Source organism: Notothenia rossii (assembly GCF_949606895.1).
Source record: "Notothenia rossii genome assembly, chromosome: 6".
Classification (NCBI taxonomy): Eukaryota; Metazoa; Chordata; class Actinopteri; order Perciformes; family Nototheniidae; genus Notothenia; species Notothenia rossii.
In genome coordinates, this window is record NC_136909.1 from 56,221,290 (window position 1) to 56,245,607 (window position 24,318).

General features: G+C 43.1%; 1 protein-coding gene across 1 annotated transcript in view; it reads left to right on the forward strand.

Moving 5' to 3' along the window:
- ltbp1 (latent transforming growth factor beta binding protein 1) overlaps positions 1-24,318 on the forward strand; it is a 210,354-nt gene that overhangs the window by 47,493 nt on the left and 138,543 nt on the right. Inside the window, 1 exon segment of the mRNA XM_079689263.1 lies at positions 22,453-22,604. Within this exon segment, the coding sequence (XP_079545389.1) occupies positions 22,453-22,604 (152 nt within the window).

Genomic DNA, 24,318 nt, shown 5'->3' on the forward strand with positions numbered 1-24,318 from the left:
ACTACATCTACCATTATGCAGAGAAATGTGTTAAGGTTGCAGTTTTATGTGCAAATATGCATATGTTACTTTTTGTTAGTTTGTAATGTCTATGCTCAGAAAATGGTGGTTCAAGTTGCTAACCTCTTAAGCCCTGAGCCTGTTTTTCAGGTTTCAGAATCTAAAATGCTATGCCCAAAACAAATGACTATAACTTAACTTCTAAAAGGGTTATATGAATAATTTATTTTATCAAAGCAAGGTTACATCTGTGAGTTGGGTGTAGAAGTGTCAGAATCAATATAGATGTTTCTGTGTTAGAGTAAATTCAGATGGAACATAGTAAAAAAAGGTAAATTCTTACCTCCGCCTAAAAAAAAAAACATTACTTATAGTGAAAACCACCCTTGAATGATGGTATGGTAGAATAAAAGATTTAGGAATCCAAAGTATAACATATAAGTACCCTGTATCAAGATTGAGGCAAAACAAGTTAAATCTGACCTTTTTAGAGAGGTTTAGCAAAAAGACTGACCTTTGGGCACATTTTGGCACGTTTGGATACCATCAGTGCCATTTGACCTTTTTCAGGTACCATACTGTAAAAATAATTGTATTATCACTATAGGTAATCATTCCATACAAATACAAGTGTTTTTATTAAAAAAATTGTGTGTGTGTGGACTTTGCCACAGTCCTTACATGTGTATCACCCGACTAACACTTCTAGGAAGGTTTACTTACAAAATAAAAATTAGGAAACATAGGATACATTTGTCTCCAACAGGAGCAGATTTATTTAAAAAATAAAACACAAAAAAACTACACTGAAACCAAAATAAGACCACAAGCATTTGTTTTGTAAAAACTGGCAAAAAAGAAAAAATGTACACAACCTGAATGTGTTTAGTGTTTTTGAATTGAGGCACCAGGCACTTAGTACAGTAGAAAGGTCTTCACAATTTTGTTGCCAGCACCAGAGCACCTCCTGAGCGCGGTGGCATCTTCCCCATAATACTTGGGAATGCATACAAGTGATTAGGGGGGGAGTGGTGGTTGTGGTGCTGCAGGGACTTCACCCCTCATGTCTGCAGAAAGCTGCTCCCTGAAGGACTTCTGGATGTGTGGCTTCGTCCTGCCGGGGTCACCCCTCATCTTGTGCAGCTCCTTGTGGAGAAGGAAGCTGTTCACCACTGCAATATCCAGAAAATGGTAAAAACAAGTCTTGTACCATTTCATGGTTTTGTGGTGAACGCTGTAGTACCCAATCAATACATCGGACGCATCCACGCAGCCCATGCTTCTGTTGTAGTCCACCACAGCGTCAAGAACGGTAACAATCTTAAGTCAGCCAAACACCAGCCCGTTTCACTTTCCTCCTGACAGTCTGTCCACTGAATCAGAAGATGCAGAGGGAGGCTGAGTTAGTACTGGTGCAGACGTCCGGCGGCGTAGCTTGGATGTTGATGGCTCTGGGGCAACGCTGATCTGATGCACGTCGTAGCTCGGATGACGCAGATGTTGATGGCTGTGATCCAGAAGCCATTTGATACTCGTCTTCATCACTGTGAAAACAAATGTAGAAAAAACTAAATCGATTACTTCACTGGCTTATTCTTTCAAAAATGTAACTCAAATCAGAAATAATTCCTCCATTTAGCGTGTGTGAAATAACGGTATACACATATATATATATATATATATATAGACTGATATACAATACAGCTTTATTTATAAACTGCTAATAGTCAATGTCTGTAGAACTAGAAAACAGCATCCATTTGGCGTGTGTGAAATAACAGTATTTATATATATATATATATATATATATAGACTGGGTTGATATACAATACAGCTTTATTTATATAGTGCACGAAATACAATTAATCTATTTATACGTTCACCATCATGATGTTCCCATTGTTTTAGTTTCTCACGGAACGATAACGCTACAACAACAAAGCGATGTGTAAGTATGAAGTAGGAAGTGCCGTACGCACTTTCCTTGCCGGTACGCAATGTTTTGTGAATTGGAAAATGTCGGAAAATGTCTGGACCTATTTTTTTGATTTCTACTACGTAAGCAACCTTCCCACGTGAATCCTACGCACGGCGTTATAAATGAGGCCCCTGAAGTGCAAATGTGGCGCACCTACAGTGCCTACGTTACTTTACTCAACATCCTCACTCTGGATTCGGAGGTCCTCCTTAGCTATTAGCTTCACGTTAGCATGTTCTCTTTGCAGGTGCTTGTTGAGGTGCTTATTTTGTTCGCAGCAGTGGATAAAAGCTTCTGGCCTGGACACAGTTTGTACCTCACCATCACATTACTGTCCTTTCTTCGGACGAACTCAAAATAATGGGCATACCTCCACTAGGGCTGTGCAATTTAATCGATCCTGCGATATATATCGATATTTTGTTTCCCGAGAAAGTGTCGATATTTCAGCCGCGGGTATCGATACATTAAGTCCCATTCAAATCCCCCGTGTTCCACCTGGCACTCTGCTCGCTGCCCATCCCCCCCCCCCGTTCGCTTTGCATGAAGAGCGATTACGTCAGCCAGCCGAGCCCCTAGTGTCGCTGTAGAGCATTTCTAGATACACAGACGCCGGTGTCTTCTTCTCGCAGTGAGTGCGAAGCGGTTCAGGAGAATGGCGGCAAACATTAACCCAGCACCTTCGTGCTTAAAAGCAGATGTGTGGGAGCACTTCGGCTTTAAAAATAAGAAGGAAAGCGACAATTTAGATAAAACTATGGCGGTTTGCAAGCTGTGTCACACAAACGTGAAATACTCTGGAAATACCACTAACCTACGAACCCACCTACAACGTCACCACCTGGACAAGGTACTGCTAACTGAGGAACTCAAGAAGCTGCGGCCGCGGCGTGACCCAAAACAAACCGTGCTGGACAGCGATGGCGGTTGTTCATTGTGATACTGCACTTTATGTACTTAGGTTTCAAAGGCTTGTAAGCTACAGTTTGCACTGTTTCAATAAATGAAACTAATTTTCTCACCACATCTTTTGATTCATTTTGTCCAGCATTTGCAAGGAGTAGACTCTGTCTAGTCAGAGCCATATATTGTATAATTGATGCTTTCAATTTTCAGTTGAATTAATTAAATCCAAGTCAATGGAACACTCACAATATGTCACCAAAATCACACTCTCCCTTTAAAATCTTTCAGAAAATTATGTAAGTGTATCGAATTATATCGAATCGTATCGAATAGTATCGAATCGTATCGAATCGTATCGTTGGCTGAATATCGTGATATATATCGTATTGTGAGCTGAATGTATCGTATCGTATCATATCGTGAGATTAGTGTATCGCTACAGCCCTAACCTCCACCCCTCGAAAGTTATCGCTGCTGACTGAGCCATGTTTATGCACTGCATGTGGACGCGCAAGTCGCGCAAATGTTACGTAAATATAAACCTGCGGCGGAAATCCCTTTTGTCTGTCAAACGGAGAATCTACTAATTCTTTATGTTAGTAGGCTAACTGTAGTGTGATTACTGATTTTATAAAAGTAACAAAGTAACGTGTGTCGGGCAATGGTAGTAACTGTAGTGTGATTACTGCATACATTACTCTTTTACCGACAAAAGTAATATTATTACAGTAACGCGTTACTGTAATAATATTACTTTTGTTGGTAACGGAATAATTTAACACACCCAACTCTGGTCACGGGTTGCGCCGAGCAGGTAGGACCCAATTGCACACTGACAAAAGTTTTGACTGAAATTACCTTTATTTCAAGGCTAAACATAACATGTATAAATATTTAACAGAACTCACTCCTTGTGAACGACTTTCAGGCAAACAGAACTCTCTCCCTTGTCAAATACTCAATAATCCCACAACCACCGACAGAAAACCAGAACCTAAATGCATGCAAACTAATCGGAGGACAAGACACGGCTGGGGAGGGCAGGAAAAACCCAGAGGCACCAGGTGAACAGAATCAGTAATCAGACAGGAGGGAAAACACAAAGGTTGCGGTCAGTGGCGGCCGGCCCATAGGGACGCTAGGGGCGCCGCCCCACCTCTTCCCACATACAAAAAAAAATATTAAAAAAAATATTAAATTAAAAAACATATATAAAAAAATATATATATTTCAAAGATATATATATTTTATATTATTTATTTGTAATGAACAAGGTAAATATCATACAATTGGTATCAGTAAAATGTATAATCTATAATAAAATCTTGTTTAAAATTGTGTTACGATGTCTAAAGTTACTGATAAGTCACATGTTTCCTGCCTGGCCTTGTCCTTGGCATTAGTTTATCATTACGGGGCGCTACCCCCAAGCCAAACAGCAGTAACCAGCACGTTGCAAAAGTCTCAATAGTAAACTGTGCCGCCGAAACATAATTTCAGCCAATCAGCGCCGTCAAATAGTTTGGTCACGAGGGCGCTCACGTTGGCGCCCACGTTGCTTACGTGCGTTGACGTGAGTTGTTTTTTAGACTCGTGAGTAACTGGGGTAGTATCTATAGCAGGGGTCACCAAACTTTTTTCTCTGGGGGCCACATTATTGTTCCTGACTGTGATGGGGGGCCGCGGCCGAGTCAGCTCATTGTGTAGAAGAGATTACTAGCCCGGCACAGCCATCCCCACTACTACTTCCACACTACTATATCAACACTTGATTCCTGTCACATATTTGTTTACCATCTTTACTAGTGGTTTACAAAAGTAGCAATTGAGTCTTCACACTTTGCTTTAATTTGAAATACCACAGATATTCCATTTATTTGTTTTCTAATAAAAATAACATCAAAGCTGTCAAGGTAAGAAACATCTGCCTAGTTGAGGTGATTGACACTGGCAAAGGTGAGTTCAAAATTATAAATTATAGGTAGGCCTGATGATGATGATAATAATAATAATAATAATAATAATAATAATAATAATAATAATAATAATTGTGTGCAGCACTTAATAAAGGTCAAATAAATAGGCCTATAAAATAAATAAATAAATAAAAAACATCAAAATTATAATAACATGAGTAGGCTAATAGAACTAGCCAACTCTTATGCCTATCCAGGTGAGCATGTTCAGTTAACATTTTGTTTAGGTCAAGGTGAAAAGGACATGAGCAGTGTAGGCTCAAAACTAAAGCACAACAATAATACAGAATAACGGCAATCAAAATCAGTAGCCTATATGTAGGTGAGCTGGATTTGTACTTGTTGATGAATTGTGCTGTCTTTGGGATGGGGTCAGCAACAGCAATCTCCTCTCCTCATTTCAGAGTGCCTTCTGGAGCCCTGGCATGGAGGGATGACGGATTGAACACAAGAAGCACCATATTCAGTAAATGGCAAGACATGCTGCTGTCTGCTTTTCTCTGTGACATAATTTTACAACATATGTAGCAAATTAAAAAGAGCCTTCACATTTCATATTTATAGCAATTAAAATCAGTAATTGTTAAAATCAGTGTGCTTACCGTATCAGTGTGAACTGTGTGTTTGCTTCTGGCTGATGAGAAGTTCAATGTCTGGTTGCAGTCTAGTGGTAGCCAGTCTCAAGGTCTGATGCAAGTGTTTATCTGTGAGTCTGTTCCTTGTTGTATTCTTGGTTTGCTTCATGCGGGAAAAGGTTTGCTCACAGATGTAGGTGCTGCCAAAAACTGTGGACATCTTCATTGCATGCTGTTTGATGTTTGGGTAGGTTTCCCCTGGGAGCGAAGCATAGAACTCAATGAGACTGTCAGGCTTGAACGCATCTTTAAGGATATCACAATTCTGCAACTCGGCTAGTTCAAACTGAAGAGAGGGATGGGCATCATTTATGTCGGCAGCAAAGGGGTTCTGGAACAAACGTATTGCTTTACCGTTGACATGAAGCTCACGGAACCGCACACTGAACTGCCCCTGCAGCATTTCCAGTGCATCCTTGCACTTTTCGACTGGGAACGGGACAGGTGGTTTCTCAGCGCAGTAGCTCTGGGTGGCAGGGAGATGCGTAAAGTCCAGCTTTTCGACCTGTCTCACAAGCAGCACTAGTTTGACCTCGAACGCTTTGTTGTGGGAATACAGGTCACTGATTAGCTTCCCTTTGCCTTGGAGCTGCACGTTAAGGTGGTTCAACATTTCAGTCACATCTGTTAAAAATGCGAGGTCCCATTTCCATTCTGGCTCGGTCAGCTCTCGTACCGTTTCACCTTTAGACTGCAGGAAGGTGTTGATTTCGGGTAGCAGGTCTTAGAAACGGCGCAACACTTTGCCTCGGCTTAACTACCGGATTTCTGTGTAGTACAGCACATCCTCGTAGGCAGACTCAAGCTCGGAGAGGAAGGCCTGGAACTGTCTGTGTTTCAGACCATTTTTTCGGATGTAGTTGACACAGTGCACAACCACCTTCATAACAGATGCCCACTTCAAAACTTTTTCAGCATAGGGCTTGCTGGTGACTTGTAGTGGGGGGGTGAGACCTCGTTCCTCGAATTCGCTGTTCAAGCGCCCTACTAGCCGCCTTGTCGTGCCAACCATACTAGGTGCGCCATCCGTAGTGATGCTGGCAAATTAACACCAATCTAGACCCAACTCTTCCATTGTTTTGCACACTTGGACAAAAATATCCTCTCCTGTTGTAGTTCCTTTGAGGCTTTTTAGTGCTGCCAGCTCCTCAGACACTTCAAAGCTTTCGCTAATCCCACGAATAAAAATGAGCAGTTGTGCTGTGTCCTGCACATCATTGCTCTCATCCATGGCCAAAGCAAAAAACTTGAATTGTGACGCTTTCTCGTTCAGCTGCTCATAAACGTTGTCCCCCAATTCTTCTACTCGCCTGGTCATAGTAGTCGCAGAGAGACTCACACCGTTGACTGCCTCTCTCTTGTCGGGACACACCTCCTCGGCCACAGCAAGGATGCATTTTTTAACAAAGTCCCCATCAGTGAAGGGCTTCCCATGGGTAGCTAGTATGTGAGCTACCTTGAAGCTAGCTCGAACAGCAGCGTGGTTTACCTGGGTTTGGCGAATCAATGTTTGTTGTTGTGCTGCCAGTCCGCCTTTCATTCTGCGAATTCTCTCTGCTCTTGCTTGCCCTCGCAAGCTAGCAAAGTCACTGTGGCGGGTTTCGTGGTGACGACGAAGATTATATTCCTTGAAAACCGCCACACTCTCTTTACAGATAATGCAAACGGCACGGTCCTTATACTGAACAAAACAATAGTCGTTGGTCCACTGTTCTTTGAAAATTCTGCACTCTCTATAAACTTTTCGTTTAACGTTAGCCATTTTTGCTGTCCTGAACACTGACAGTTCTCTACGCGTGCGTTGTCTGTCACTCACTTGATCTCCAAGATGTCGGGTGACGACAATTCGGCAAATATAGTGCATTTTATTTTATAACTAAATATAATTTTTTTAACTGAAACAAAATCAACAAAATACCAAACTCAAAAAAATCAATTTGAAAAAAATAAGCCATGACGACTTTTGGGGATTTGCCTCATAGGGCCGGTTCAAGTAGTGGGGGGCAGAGGGGGTGGGGGCCGGTCAAAGGGGGGTGGCGGGCCGGATCCGGCCCCCGGGCCGTAGTTTGGTGACCCCTGATCTATAGTAACGCAGTGTAGGCGGAGCCGTGACGTCATCTTCAATGAGCTCCCCAGAAAAACAACACAGCCGTTAGCTCTTAGCACTCAGAGCTCACAGTTCTTCATATCTGTTCAGAAACTAGACAAAAGTTAAACAAGTACAAACCACATACTGTCTGTGTCATGGCGAATACAGTCGCTGGTTTATTTATGTCTGTATAGGCCGTTGTTGTGAGTGTGGACGGTCGGAGCATTTACAACGTTAGCTTAGCCAAATCTCCATTAGAAAACACGCATTTTAAAAGGTTTTTCGCCTGCCGTCTGTCTGCAGACTTGTCAAAGCCTTAATTCATGGTTTTTACTATCCGGTATCAGTATGTTGTTACTTCGGCATCATTTTGAAACGTGTATTACAATTAAATCACGGTCAAATATGTTCATCTTGTTGTAGTTGTAGCCCCCTTGTAAGCGATTCTCTCTCTAGTTTAGCATACTCAGCCCGACTCAGCCTGGTTGTTCCTGGCCCTAGAACCACGATTTTATGGGGCCATTACATCACCAGAAGACCCAATTTAAGGGGTCATTTCTCCCCAATAAAAATGTTATATAAATATTTTCCACCAGCCGCCATTGGTTGCGGTCCAATAGTCCAAAAATCAGCTCCTAACGTCTAACCCTATCGTCTATCCCTTGATCTATGCGTGAAACGTCACAGGGTTAAGGGATAGTGGATAGGAGAATTCAAAAGGACTTAGGAGAAGAGACGTAAGAGACGCGTATTTTAGAGAATCCGACTGCACTTTCACTATCCGACGTGTTTATGATGCGCCAGCGGACGTCATAAATGTGCGTCTGCTGCTGTGGGGAAACTATGGAAACTACAGTTTTCTATACAACGGACTACAACATGGCTATATAATAAGAACGAGGGACTACTGTAAACTCATCTAGAGACTCTGCACCATGCTCTGATGCTGTTGTTTTTACATTACATTACATTACATTGCATTTAGCTGACGCTTTTATCCAAAGCGACTTACAATAAGTGCATTCGACCAGGAAGATACAACCTTTAAGAAAACAGAATCATATAAGTCCATCAGGTTTCATAGAGCCAAACATTTCAAGTGCTACTCAACTGGCATTTAGAAAGCCAGCCCTTTATTAGTATATAAGTGCTTTGTTAGTAATTCTATCGCTCGAAGTGGAGTCCAAAGAGATGAGTTTTCAGTTTGCGTCGGAAGATGTGTAAGCTATCTGCTGTCCTGATTTCAATGGGGAGCTCATTCCACCATTTTGGAGCCAGGATAGCAAACCCACGTGTTTTTGCTGACGGGAACTTGGGTCCCCCTCGCAGTGCGGGTGCAGCGAGCTGTTTGGCTGATGCAGAGCGGAGTGCACGTGCTGGGGTGTACGGTTTAACCATGTCCTGGATGTAGGAAGGGCCAGATCCATTCACAGCATGGTACGCAAGTACCAGTGTCTTGAAGTGGATTCTAGCAGTTACTGGAAGCCAGTGAAGGGAGCGGAGGAGCGGTGTGGTGTGGGAGAATTTGGGAAGGTTGAAGACCAGACGAGCCGCTGCATTCTGGATGAGCTGCAGAGGTCGGATGGCACATGCAGGTAGACCAGCCAGGAGGGAGTTGCAGTAGTCTAGGCGTGAGATGACGAGAGCCTGGACCAGAATCTGCACTGATGTCTGGGTCAGCTGGGGACGTATCCTCCTGATGTTGTAAAGCGTGTATCTTCAGCAGCGGGTTGTAGCAGCGATGTTTGCAGTGAAGGACAATTTGTTATCTAGGACCACACCCAGATTCCTTGCAGTCTGAGTCGGGGAAACAACAGAGGTGCCGATGTTGATTGTTAGGTCAAGAGTGGGACAATCTTTTCCCGGAAGGAAGAGCAGTTCAGTCTTGTCAAGGTTGAGCTTGAGGTGATGAGCAGACATCCACCGAGAGATGTCTGCTAGGCAAGCAGAGATGCGTGCGACGACCTGGGTCTCTGAGCGGGGAAAGGACAGAATTAGTTGGGTGTCGTCAGCGTAGCAGTGGTATGAAAAACCATGCGGGCTAATGACAGACCCGAGCGAGTTTGTGTACAGGGAGAAGAGGAGGGGACCAAGAACCGAGCCCTGAGGGACCCCTGTAGTTAATTGACAAGGGTCGGACTCGGACCCTCTCCAAGTAACCCTGTAGGTGCGGTCGTTGAGGTATGAGGTGAGGAGGGAAAGTGCAGTGCCTGAAACTCCAAGTTCTTGGAGAGTGCGAAGGAGGATCCGATGGTTCACCGTGTCGAATGCAGCAGACAGGTCCAGAAGGATGATGACAGAGGAGAGGGAGGCTGCTTTAGCAGTGTGCAGTTCGTCAGAGACAGCAAGGAGAGCAGTTTCTGTTGAGTGACCTGCCTTGAAACCAGACTGGTGCGGATCCAGAAGGTTGTTCTGATGGAGATAACAGGAGAGTTGTTTAAAGACAGCGCGTTCAAGTGTTTTAGACAGGAACGGGAGGAGAGAGACGGGCCTGTAGTTAATAACATCAGACGGATTGAGAGTGGGTTTCTTAAGGAGAGGGTTTACTCTTGCCTCCTTGAGACTGTTTGGAAAGTGACCAGAAGTTAGAGAAGTGTTGATGAAATGGGTGAGAAATGGTAGAATATCAGGAGCGATAGTCTGAAGGAGGTTTGAGGGGATAGGGTCCAGAGAACAGGTGGTAGGACGGGCAGAGGTAACGAGGGTAAGAACCTCACTTGGAGAGAGAGGGGAGAAGGAGGTCAGTGTGTGGGTGAAGGGAGGGTCTGGTGACCCAGCGGTGAGTAAAGGTGAGTCAGAAAAAGAAGAGCGAATATCATCAACCTTTTTTTCAAAGTGGTTAACAAAGTCGCTTGACAGAAGGGAGGAGGGGGGAGGTGCTTTGGGGGGCTCCAAGAGGGTGGAGAAGATAGAAAATAGTTTTTGGGGATTGGAATAGGAAGATTGGATCTTATCTTGAAAGAAAGTGCTTTTTGCCTGAGAGATGGAAGCAGAGAAAGAGGAGAGGAGAGCCTGATAGGTTAGGAGGTCATCATGGTGTTTGGATTTCCACCATTTCCGCTCTGCTGCCCGAAGGATGGTTCTATTAGCACGCAGTGCGTCATTTAGCCAGGGAGCAGGAGGGGACTGACGAGCCGGCCGCGATGTGAGAGGACAGAGAGAGTCCAGAGAGGATGAGAGAGTAGAGAGGAGAGTTTTTGCAGCAGCGTTTGGAGGCAGGAGTTGGAACGAGTCAGAGGAAGGGAGGGCTGAGAGCACCGATGAGGCAAAGGTAGAGGGGGAGAGGGAACGGAGGTTACGGCGGACAGGAGCAGAGTTAGAAGAGATTAGGTTGTTATGTTTGGAAAGGGGTAGAGAGAATGAAATGAAGAAGTGATCGGATGTGTGGAGCGGGTTTACAGAGAGGTTAGAAGTAGAGCAGTTCCTTGAGAATATGAGATCAAGGACATTGCCAGCTTTATGAGTTGGTGGGGATGGAGACAGTGAGAAAGCAAAGGTGGTTAACAGAGATGTTAGTTCAGATATCTTCCCTGTCTGGAGGTTGAAATCTCCGAGAAGTACAGCGGGAGGGCCAGTTTCAGGGATGTGTGAGAGGAGATTATCTAATTCCTCCAAGAAGTCCCCCAAGGCGCCTGGTGGACGGTAGAGAACAACAATGGTTAATTGTATAGGATGGGTTACTGTGACGGCATGGAATTCAAAGGTAGAAGGAGTGAAATTAGGTAGCTTGAAGAGGGAAAAGCTCCATTTGGGAGAGAGCAGGAGACCAGTGCCACCTCCTCTGCCAGAGGGTCTGGGTGTATGGGAGAAGGAATATGCTGTGGAGAGAGCTGCTGGGGTGGATGTGTTGGATGGAGTGATCCAGGTCTCCGTGAGAGCAAGGAAATCCAGAGACTGCAGGGAAGCGTAGCCAGAGATGAAGTCAGCCTTAGGGACAGCTGACTGGCAGTTCCACAGGCCCCCTGAAACGAGATGTTGGATCTCAGTGGAGCATGTGGGATAGACGAGAGCAGGCCGGTGAAATCGATTAGGAGAAACACGGGGCCAGTGATAATTGCGAGAAGACACATGAACAGGAATGCAGAAAATACACATGATTATAGCATGAGGGGCTAGAGAACCCAAGAGAATTGAATAAAACTAAATAACACCAGCGATACTTGGCGCAATCAGAGTAGGATTTGCCTCCTCTTTGCCTCCCACGTGACTCCCACAGGACTCTTAATGTCTTTGTCAGTCTTACTCCCACAGGACTCTTAATGTCTTTGTCAGTCTTCGTCTGGCTGACGCTGAAGCTGACGCTCCAGGAAAACGCAACCTAAGATGGATACCTGATTGCTCAGTTCTCACAGCTTTGGGGGCACGCCGCTGTAATTAGTTAACTATTTTCTGCTGATGGGCGACAGCAGAGTCTTCCTACCTCTTGGAATGCACACTTGAGGGGCGTGACTCACTGAGACCTGAGTTACAGCTGCTGGACTTGAGCAGATCTGAGATTTTAAAATCTCTCAGAAATCGCCGTTTTAGCTACAATAACTACAGAACAATTATACAGAGTAGAATAAATGAAACAGAGAAGTCTATTTAAACAAGAATATAACTTACAGTGATTGCTGAGTCAGTATCGATAGTGTCCTCACCGAGTCTGGATGCACACTCAGTTATTCTGATTTGAAATGCGCTATTTAAAATGTTTTTCGGCTGGGAAGCGTTTTGCACTTCACGCAATCAGCAGAGTCTTCCTACCTCTTGGAATGCACACTTGAGGGGCGTGACTTATGCTTTATGAACGTGGACAACAGAGAAAGATATTCTTCATGACCAAAGTTGGAATTGAAATAAAAAAGGAAAGTGAAACTTATACTCGTCACTCTCTCCCTCCGGTCCACATTAATACAAATGATCCCAATATGTATGAACTATGAAAATATCTTAAAATTAATACAAATGTAGGGCTGTCAGTCGATTTAAAATATTTAATCGCGATTAATTGCATGATTGTCCATAGTTAATCGCGATTAATCGCAAATTAATCACACATTTTTTATCTGTTCTAAATGTACCTTAGACGGATATTTTTCAAGTTTTTTATACTCTTATCAACATATGAGTGGACAAATATGCTTTATGCCAATGTTTGTTTATTATCATTTGAACAATGACAAATATTCTCATGAATATTAAAAACAACAACCTCTGAACAATACAAATATTTGCCTAAATTCAACCTGGAACCTCTTTCATACAATAATACAATACAAAGTGTGTGTGTGTATAGACACTGTGATGGATCGTTGGAGCTATGTTTAACTCAAGGCATATGCTCGAACGGGAGCTGCCTGGACGCTGTAATCATGTCACTATCCGTGACTGTTCATACAATGTCCCACTGTCTGGCTATCTGCATAAAGTCAAGTGCTCTGCGCAGTTGTTGGCGAAATGTCGCTCCTCTGTTTTCCTTGAAACAGCTCCTTATATCCGTTAGCGTAGCTAGCTAGCACCAGATGCTAACAACAACAACAATACACATAAGGTGTGCACGTTCTCTCTCTCTAGCTCGCTCGCGCCACACATACACACACCCTCCCGTTCCTCCCGATGGCCAGTCGGTGCCTGCCGGTGAGCGTGGAAGTGTGGTCTGCGAGCGGCAGGAGCGGGGCTGTTAGTGATGTGTCGGTCGCGAACGAGCCGATTCTTTTGAACGGCTCTTTGGTATGAACGAGGGGAACCGAGTCGTACTTGGTGAGAGCCGTTCTTGTTATCGTTCAATTGTTAGTCCGCACTCACTGCCTGCCAAAATCCACTCGCCTGTTAAAAAGCTTGATTTTGTTCCCCAAACGTATTCTGTGAAGACCCGCCCCTACTCTGATTAGTAGGTTTCAGCAGGAGGAGTGAGATGGGGTGGGTCTTAACGGAATACGCGAGAGAGAGAAGTCATAACAAGTGGTAGGCTACAGGACAGGTAGACGACGTGTTTTTCGGATGGAAAATGAGCCAAAGGCGAAAACGCAGCAGCATTTTGATGCACTTCAACCAAAAAAGCGCACCATTTGTAAAGGCAAAATATCCTTTAAAGCAGGGCCAACAAATGATCTCCATCGCCACTTAAAAACACAGTATCTAATATTAAGAGTTGCGTGAATTTCATTCAAGGCAAGGCAACTTTATTTACTTAACACATACGGAGGGTAAATTCAAAGTAGTACATTCACGGACATGAATGACATGGATATGGCGCCACCTTGTGTCGTGTTTACAAAGCAGATTATTGACATTAGGTCTGGCAATACAGTCAATCCTTATCCTGGTGATTATTTCACAGACAAACCAAGTAACCCCGCCAAAAAAACGGCTCTTTTGAACGGCTCTTTGAAAGGAACGGAGCCATAAGATCCGGCTCCCTTCAAAGAGCCATAAATCCCATCACTAGGGGCTGTCAGCATCAGCTTGTAGATGGTATTTTAAACTCGATGCGCTCTGAAACTACGGGGCGGCCGAGGACCAAAAATACACATACGTTAATCGCGTTAAAATAATTAGTGGCGTTAATTTTGTTTTGACAGCCCTAATTTATTATAAACGTTAGTCCTTAACATCTATCACTGAGTATATCACCATTCAAACATCTTTTAAAAGTTGAACAAACCCCACACAGCTCAGTAAAGACTGTGAAATGTTGACTTTATTTGATCATTTCAGTAAAAACTAACGTTCATATTTCTCTTTTTGATTATAATACTGATGCACGTTCAAAACAAAGCACTTTGGCAAGTTACCACATATGTTTTAAAAAGCTTAATAAGCACCGTAACTTTCATGATCGGTTGTTTCCGTGAACGGCCGAATGTTGTGTGATTGCAAATGCTGCGGCTGCAAGGCATTGTGGGGCAGCATTTTCTCCTCTCCTTTCGTCAAGGGAGGTCCAGTGGTTCCTAAGCTAAAGGAGGTTATAAAGGAACTTTGAAACTTCCTTTCCTATCATCTAGAGCAGGGGTCGGCAACCTTTCTGATATGAAGTGCCATTTAAAAAAAAAATGTTATCAGCGTGCCAACGATCGAGAATTATCAAGGGGGGGGGGGGCGTTGAGGAGCTTGAGGCTCGTCAACTATCAGCAGGAGGGCGGGGGAGCCTCGCTGCGGGGAAGCAGTGTGTGGACCTGTCAGCGCAACTTACATGACGCCGAATTTAACAAACACATTTAAATAATTGGTTTAAACGGCATAATAGTAAGGACGATCTTCCGTTCTGTGATTCTCTAGAGCACACATGATATGATATTAGCGTCATGCAGAGTGAGATGAGATCGCTGTCCGTTTAAGAGAGAGAGATGGGGGTGTGGCTTGTGCATGTGTGTTTGTGGATGGTAGAGCGACAGTGAGGGAACGTCTGTATGTTTCTGGAAGTGAAACGAGGCAGCAGAAAAACAGAGGTCTGGGATGTATTTTTGTGAAACAGAAGAACAGCTAAATAAATGCAACGGCCTCCCAAGATGAGCTCGCCTCTCTCCAGTCATTTAAGCCAAAATGGGTTATTGAACCTGAAGCTTGTTGCTTCTGCCCTCCTCGACTACGGTCTGGGAGCCGACAGGAAAGTTCAACACACAGATGGCCAGTCCGCCCCTTTGTAGCATATTATTTCGATGAGAGATCAGCAGATCGCCACTGGGCTTTCAACTAAATACACAGCCACGCAAAAACTGCGGCATTTTCTACAGCTCCTTATGGGTACTGCAATTAGTGAAGTGCTTTCCTCCGTGGTGAAACGATCAGCACTGCACCACGGAGGAAAGCGGCAGAAAGTCACCTGGAGATAAAGAGAGCGGGGCTGCGTTGCGTGCATGGCTTCCTTCTGCAGGTAACGGGGAGACGCGCTCTGGCGGCGGTCTCGTTCAGGATCCGAAAATATAATTTAAATATTTTTGCACACTTATTCCACTTATTCTTAGTGTGCCACTTGTTACGGTGCCACGTGCCAATGCTGGCACGCGTGCCAGGGGTTGCCGACCCCTGATCTAGAGAATTCGAACGGCACTTATCATGGATGCCACTGAGGGACTTCCGGGTCATTTCACTCCGTTAGGAAGGTTCCTAATCTAAATGGACTATTCGACTTCAGCCCAAGTATAAAGCTTTAAAAAAATATATATTTGAGAAAAAAAGTAGAGGGGGCGCGCCCCCCAGGTTGGGAACCACTGAGCTAAATGGACTATTCGTCTGCAACCAAAGACAGGAAGCAACCACAGACGAAAGACGGGGTGAACACCTTTCAATATATAACAACAAAACAGACAGACAACAGAACACAGACAGATCGTAACAGAGGCTTGTAGTTACAGACCTCACAACAAACATTGTAGGTACCATAGGACCAAAACTGCCCAGCTGGCTTCACCGCAAGGCTCCTTTTGAACAGAGTCCATGTGAGGTGCTGTAACGGTCTCTAACGAATCAGTGGTCAGCTGAGATATTCAGGGAAGGTAGCGGTTTGAAACTTTCATAAACCGACTTTGCGCTACTTGTCTAGCATCACGCAAAGAACCTAGTCTGGTGAGCGTAGATGAGCATTGGTTGGGGCCGTTAGAAAGCCATGTTTCTGTCAGGTGCAAAGGAACACGACTCTTTACATGGATATGTCAATGTTGTGTTTTCAGTTTTTTTGCTGCTAAAAATGCAATACTTTTTTTGTGGATATTTTTTGCGACTGAATGAAAATGTATTAAAATAATATCCAGAAGGTTTAAAGAGAGCTCAGTTGTATGACTCTGTATTAGAAATGAACATAGACACTAGGGCTGCACGATATATCGTGTCGTGACGATAACCGCGAAATGCGCATGCATATGCGATATTGACATCGCAGGACGTGACGATTTAAAAAAAAAATGTTTAGGACTTGCAATATTAAGTAGGCAACTTAACTCAAACACGTCATGTTACAATTATTTTGCTGCTTGCTACAAAAGGAAAACTTGCGCGGCTCTCATGTCAGGGGTACTTGAGTGAGTGACATGCCAATCACAATCAAATCTCCAACGCAAACGGACCCGGTGATCAAAGGTAAAAACACTGAATAAAGTAGTTTCATGTGTTTCTCCAGGGCAGTTCGGCGCAGCTAACCGAGCTAGCTCAGCTTGTTGCTCTGATAACTTAAGATCCAAACGTCCGTGACTAAAATCCTCCATCCGGTTAAATATAGTTAAAAAAATACCAATTGTATAGCATCAAAGTTCAAGAAAGGATGGTTTGCGGGAAAAATCTGTATTTTCTTCAATTCCTGTATGTTTTCATATCGCATTATATATCGCAGGGGGGGGGGGGATCGCAATGTCAGTTTTTTCCAATATCGTGCAGCCCTAATAGACACACAGAAAATAACACATGTACACATAACTGTACATCACAAGGGAGAGTGGCATGGCCTATACTTTAAATATAGTTGCATACCCTAAACAGAAGATCTATTCTATTTAAGTTACAGTTCAGAGCAGAGCTATTTACAAGGCTATCATTTTCTGTTTATTTTTACCATGGCAGGGGGCCTATCATATAAATGAGATGAAAATACACCTGGTTGACAAATGACTCCATGTGTATCATCTCCTCTCTGTGGCCCTGCACTCTCCTTATGTCATCCACTTGACAACCCTGTTAGGTGATATCATATTTAAATATTGTAACATTTACCATTTAAATAATTTTGTCAACATTTTTGAAAACCTGTTGACTGTATCTTCAGGCATCATGGTCAAGTGTTAAACTTCACCTATAGTTTGTCATGAAGAAGTTCTTACTTTGATTTTTATTCGCAAACAACAGTCATCAGCATGCTTATATTAATATAATGACTGTTAAAAGATCAATTGCTTTTGATCATCCTGTGCTTTTATTGTAAGCGATAGGTACAAAATCCACTGTCCTTTTTCTGAGCAAAAATACATTTTGAAATAGAATCAAGCAGCATGAGTTAGACAAATCAGGTGAGCATCTTTCAAAGTTCTTTAAAGGAAACGTGAATGTCTGTACGACATTTCATGGCAACCCATTCCGACAGATATTTACGAAAAAAGTTAGCCTAATGGTGAGCTAGAGAAATACTCAGTTAATCACTATAGTCTAGGAGCCATAAATGTTTAAACATTATTTTATGCCAATCCATACAAATGAAGTCACTGGAAAAGAGAAGTGTTACATGGAAAGTGAGCAGATCCTGGCCATCCATTCAATAGTTGTTGAGACATTTCTCTAAAATGTCCAATGCATGTTGCTTTAGAGGTCAGGATCATTACAACTGCTAGAATTCTACCTCTGAGGATAGTTCTTACATACATCTTCTGATGAAAACATTTGAGCACATCATCGTGTTGTATAGTCATGGGGTGTTTTGGGTCTTGCAACCAAAGTTGATCAGGCACACTGGCCACCCTTTTCAGCCACGCTCACTCTGCTTCCTTCACGCTGTTACTCATCTCCTGCTTGGTCCCTTAATACCCATCGTTCTGTAGGCCTTGCTGAGGGAATGGCCTTCAAACCCACAGCTGCCCACCTCCACGAGCATGCATGGTCCTCCACCATTTTTCCTGGTACTTGGCCCTCTTCCTCTTATGTACCTCCTCCATCCTTTCCTCCCAGGGCACAGTTAGCTCCAGCGAGAGGAGCTGCCTGCCTCAAAGACCAAGAGGACAGTGAATGTCCATATATAATAACATGGGAATTCTTCCAATATTTGCGCAGATATTTTAGTCTGAAGTGGTTGACCAACTAACCTACAGACATTGCCATCACCAGAGCCATGTGGCTATCGTGGCTAAACACTTCATCGGGATAGAGGCCTTAAGAGGCCCATCCAAAAAGAATAACTATAAGGCTTGAAATAGACCTGAGGATAATTAAGTATGATCCAAAATACAGTCGAACTTAAAAGACCAAAACAAAGGAAGGTCTATTAACCCTCCTGTTGTCTTCGGGTAAAATCTGACCGATTTACTACTTTCATCAATCATAACTTTTTTGTTTAGATTCGATTGCATTAAGGCTTTATGATATCCTTCACAGTAGACATTTCAACATACAATTGCTGATCACCACTTTCATTGAATTTTGGATGATTTAGTCAACTTTGTAACACCCATGGTGTTCCCGGTCCCATAAAGAAAAGGATCAGATAAAAAACACACACACACACACACACACACACACACACACACACACACACACACACACACACACACACACACACACACACACACACACACACACACACACACACACACACACACACACACACTAAATGTGTGTCCCCCCTTATGTGCCCAATCCCCCCATGTGAATCACACCTGGCACACGCAATACATGTTCAGTGTTTATTCTTTGTACATTTACTGCAGTTTTTCATGTATTCCAGTAGTCTGAAACAATATTTGACCGCAAACACCAAAGTAAGGGGGGGAAAACGAAGACAATAGGAGGGTTAAAGCAAGTCTGCTTGGATCCACTCTAGTAGAGTGCGTAAGGACCCACAGAATGTTATCTGTGGCCACAGAACAGGATCATACCTTGATCCAGCAGGACTTCATTATTTCCTCCTGGCCTGACTTGTTCCTGATGGTTCTCAGGGACTCACAAACAGTTTCCCCTTACTTGCTTGATGGGTGGATGCTTGGGGACAACATGCAGTGTTTATTTTCATTTTCATACACCAAAGATCCAATGCATTCATGTCAATATCATTGCCCTCTTACTGTTGGTGAGGATTGATCTCTGTAACTGAGTTGAGATAAGCTGCTTATCTCCACTAATGTCAGACTGCATGATGGAAATTCAGAGCACATCGCCAATTTGGCTGAGTGATGCTCTGCCATTCAGTCTGTAGTAAACAAGGCTGTGTAAAGTTGATCTGACCGAAATGCAAATATAAAGCATGCAAACCCAGTATATGTACAGTATAAACAGACTGCAGGAATTAACATAATCACTTTTAATAAAAGAGGATGTAGAGAATGCCTGGCAGTTCTGATCACTGACAGCTGACCAAACACAGATGAGCTCACATACATGCACACTGTAAACTCATGCTGACTTTTGCTTATACTACAAGGCAGTGCCACAATTACGGGGATCAAATACATTTACTATTTTTGCTTCGCACACATAAATAATACACAAACATCCCATCTGGAAATACGTCAAACTTTAACTGTTGACAGTCGTCTCTGACTGTGCTGGTGGACCTGAAAAGTTTCCTCAAAATGAGATACGCATCTTTATTCCTGGTGCACATTTACATAAAAAAAAGACAGTTTCCTACTCCATATATTGATCACAATTCATTTTAACATCTTTATCTTATGGATTTCTTGGCCTTCTGCTGGTAAGGGTTGCATAACATTCCCATGAATATGCCATATTTGAGGAATGCTTCAATGCTTTTCTTTACATTTGGAACCAACATTTGAAAGATTAGAGTTTGGTGGTCAAAGGTCAAACATGAAGGTCACTGGTTCTTTAGGTAAAATAAGATAACACTAAAGACCCTTTTGCAAAGAGGCAGCCTACAGTTCCTCCCCCCTTGCTCGGAGCACTGCCATCCCCAAACCAACCTCCATTTGGGTCTCAACTATACACCTGGAGAGATTTGTGACTGCATCTTTTGAGAGTATGACTCACACAGTTGCACAAGGGGAAAACATTACCAGCACAGCTGCTGTTGAAGACAAAGTGATTTACATTTTGGAGATGCTTGCATCTGAACTGCGATTTGATAGGTTGGCGGAGGCAAACAACTAGGGGGGGGGGGGTGCTTCTTGAATTTCCATTAGGAGTGATGGTGAATGATGAAGATATTTTGCTTCAATAAAATGTTACATTCTGGAGAGATTGTCCATCAACTTTGACATTTGAGCAGTAAGAGTTATTGCTGAGGCCGTCTCCTCAAGTCTCATCCTGCACTCTGGGCTTTGGTTCACCTGCCAGGGGCCATAGCTCGATAAGGAATCCCCCGAGCCAGGTCTCTGTAAAAGGGGACCTAACCGTTCGGATTTCCAGTTACCGGGTTTGCCTGAGTATTGTTTCATCAATCTTACAAGTGGACATTAGACAGGAGATATGTGTCTGTGACACATATTACACCCATGTAACACCAATATTACCCCCATATTACACTGATATTTTACACATGGACACAAAGCAAATGACTCTTTCCCCCAGGATACAGAAACCATTCAAGGCTTTCTGTACCATAAGATATGTGTTTAGAGACTTGATGTGGAGCGTCTTCAGGACTTTTAAAATGTTCTCTGTGTGTTTGGCGCACTATCTTTATTTGTAAGTACTGTCAGGTTGATGCATGTCTGCCCTGCATGTTGCACAATACTTGGACAACACATTTTCTGAAATGACTGTGTCTGTTGTGCGGTTTTCAGAATATCATTGAACATGTGGGTGAGGTTTGGAGCCCAGTAGTCTGGTCGAGGCCCCGGCTATTAGGAAGGGTGGTGAAAGGAAGTGGAGGTTTGATGGTCTTGAAGTATTACAAGAATTTGAGAACATGAGGAAGTGATTTCAGAGTACTGATCCAAGGACATTGCAATAATTTCAGATCCTGAGTATATACAGTATGTCTTTAATTTAAAAACTCGTATTAAAAAAACAAATCATTAACAATGAAGATACTCCTGCTGGCTAGGATCTCAGACTCCAAAGAGTGAATCCACTGTGAATGGAATAGTGCAGGAAGAGGCTGCTGCACTGATTTCTAGGTTAAATCATTTAAGCCCTTTTCACACTGTCCCGAAATTGACACCAGATGGACACACGATAAAAGAAATGTGTCATCTTCGTCTGATCATCGGTGCCATCGGGCATTTTTTGCCCCGATGGAACACGATTTGACAAGATGCCCTCACGATGGCCTTACGAAGGGCAAAATTGACAGACAAATTCAACACGAAGATGAACCTTCGCAAGGTCCTTCGGCAATTTCTTGGCATGCCAAAGATTTTGCCACCGCTCAAGAAGTTGCTGCCGGAGCCTGAGAAACTCCACCGGCGGTCATACGATGGCTTAAGATGCCCTCACGAATGGCCCGATGTTGTTACGATCAGAGCCAAATTTGAACATTTCCTTTATCGTGTGTCCATCGGGTTGTTTTATTGCACAACAAAATCATGTAAACATATGATGTAAATAACCCAATTTGTGTTCTGTGAAACTGAAAAGGATATTACATTGTTTGTGTTACTTTCGTTGCAGTTGTATGTCTTAAATGTAATTTAGGTTAACTTCCTGTTTTATTTAGATGATTTTATTTTTGAAGGCGAGTTGACAGGAAGTTGTTGTTGCTATGGAAACAACATGATGGAGAAAACTTAATATCTTCTACATATAAAGACGGATAAAGTAAAGAACAAAGTCTGAAAATATCAGTTAAGTATCATAGTACTTTAACATAATTGTTTTTGTTACTTTCGTTGCAGTTGTATGTCTTAAATGTAATGTAAATGTTGCCTTTGTGTGGTTCGGGGCTATCTTCGTGTGAAATTCACAATTCCATATTCGTGTGTCCATCTGGTGTCAATATCGGGACAGTGTGACCCGGGCTTAAAGCATTGTCAAAGGACAAACAGCTAGTGTAATACATCAGGTTTCTGGCTGATTGCTCTTTTGGTCAACTTATCCATAAAGTCCTGATAGTTCTGTATAGGTACTGAACAATGTTCAAGGCTTGTTCCTGGCTTCTGGAATACAGGAATGATTTAATGTGTGTATTTGTTTTTGTCATTTCGTTATTTTTTCAAGAGGTTTTTGTTGCTGTTAAATTCAGATTATATATTTTTTGTTCTGACGACTCATGATGTTCTTTTTCTCCTCCAGGATCCGGTCCATCCCCATGCACCCAGGTCAAAGCCAACAGTATGTTATAAAGCCCAAATACTACCACACACTCACTACACACACACAGACACGTGTTCAATCCCAACCTGAGAGGCCCATCCCCCTGACCGTGGGACACAACCCCATCCACGGTGAGTAAATCCCCCCACACATCATCTTTAATTATGTTTTTGAAAAGTCAAAGTGTAAAATATTTTGAATGCATCCTCTTCATGTCACTTGCTCAAAATCAACCTTCAGAGACCCGATGCTGCTTTGGGTCAATTACAGTTGATCACTAATGACCAGAGGCCTGTACTACAAAGCTGGTTCAACCTAACCTGGATATATTTGAGTTAGCAGGTTGGCCTAATCCAAAACATACGCGCTCTCGCTAAACTGTCCTGCGACGCGGGTTATCAAGTGGATCGCTCAAGCCAGCCGTGTCCTATCTAGTTAGGTGCGCGTTCACATGAAAGGGGTGGTATTTGGAGCATTCGACCAATCACAAACATGGACAAGCGTACTGACAGCGCAGCGCGTCATACTTCCTGAATGAAAAGTCAACTATAATATTAGACATATGAAGATGTTAAACTTCAAACATCCATGACTTAAACACTTTATCCAGGATAAAAGCCACATAGTTGCACAGGTCTGCAAGGTGAATACAGCTGATAAAAGAAAAAGCGTTTGAATGCGTACATTAACAGGTTTATGATATCACTGCCCCGTCTAAGACACGAGTGGATCTGACTTTAATTACATTTGTCTCGAGTGTTTCGTCAACTTAATGTGTTGTTAAAATAATACTTCTGCATACAGTATGTGACACTGTGAGTGTTGCACGGCCAGATACGGCTCAGCTGACTCAGATAAGGAAATATATGATACATTATGATGTGATATGCAGCGGACTGTACTTAATGTTTCTCTTATCCGGTTACTTATGTTGTGGCAGATATTTAAGTAAGCTTTCTTAACGCTAATGTTATAATAGTCAGATTGAGCTGAAGATGGGAGGTGATATTCTATTAATGTTCACGTTCACAGTCGGTGATTTTTGCCGGTGTTACAGTATAAGTTGAGTCATGACAACTGGCGACATTCTATTATTTTCGTCATAGGAATCCGGGGCGTGTACATTGAGGACCCATTGTTGACTTACCAGGAAAGAAACATCGTTTGTCGTTTACGTTCATCTTTTGCTATATCTGCCTCCACAGGGTGTCCGCGGGGTCTTAAAAAGTATTAAAAGTTGATAAATCAATTTAGCGAAAATTAAGGCTTTTAAAAAGTATTAAAAAGTATTAAATGGCATTTTCCAAGGTATTAAGAAGTCCCACAGCAACGACAACATGAAACACCCTTTAATTTACTGAAACGACATGTCGGGAAACCCCACAAGGCGGCCCCATGCATAGCGCGCCGTAAAATGCTGCTTCTTACTTTAAGTTTCGTTGCCTTGCTCCGCTCTGTGTGTGTGGGGGGGGGGGGATAAACGACTACGGTAACGGGTCCCAAGGTGGGAAGACCGGCATACGCAACGCTCTGGGGGTCCAACGGCTCCGTGTGTAAGCCCTATATGATCATTTTCTGATAATGATGAAATAGCCCGCCTCCCTCTCCCCACGTCTCCTGCTGCTGCTGGGCTGTCAGAAGAGGGGGAGGAAAAGAGAGGCAGGCACCGTTTATTAAATATTATTATATTATTATACAGAGAACAGAGTCGTCATCAATTTGTTTTAAAGCTCAATAAATAACAAAGAAGACCTCTGACCGGCACTTTCCTAATTTTGTACGGAAGATTTAAACTTTAACGGACATGTTGACCGGCGGAACATTTTTTTTACGGAAACTGCCGCA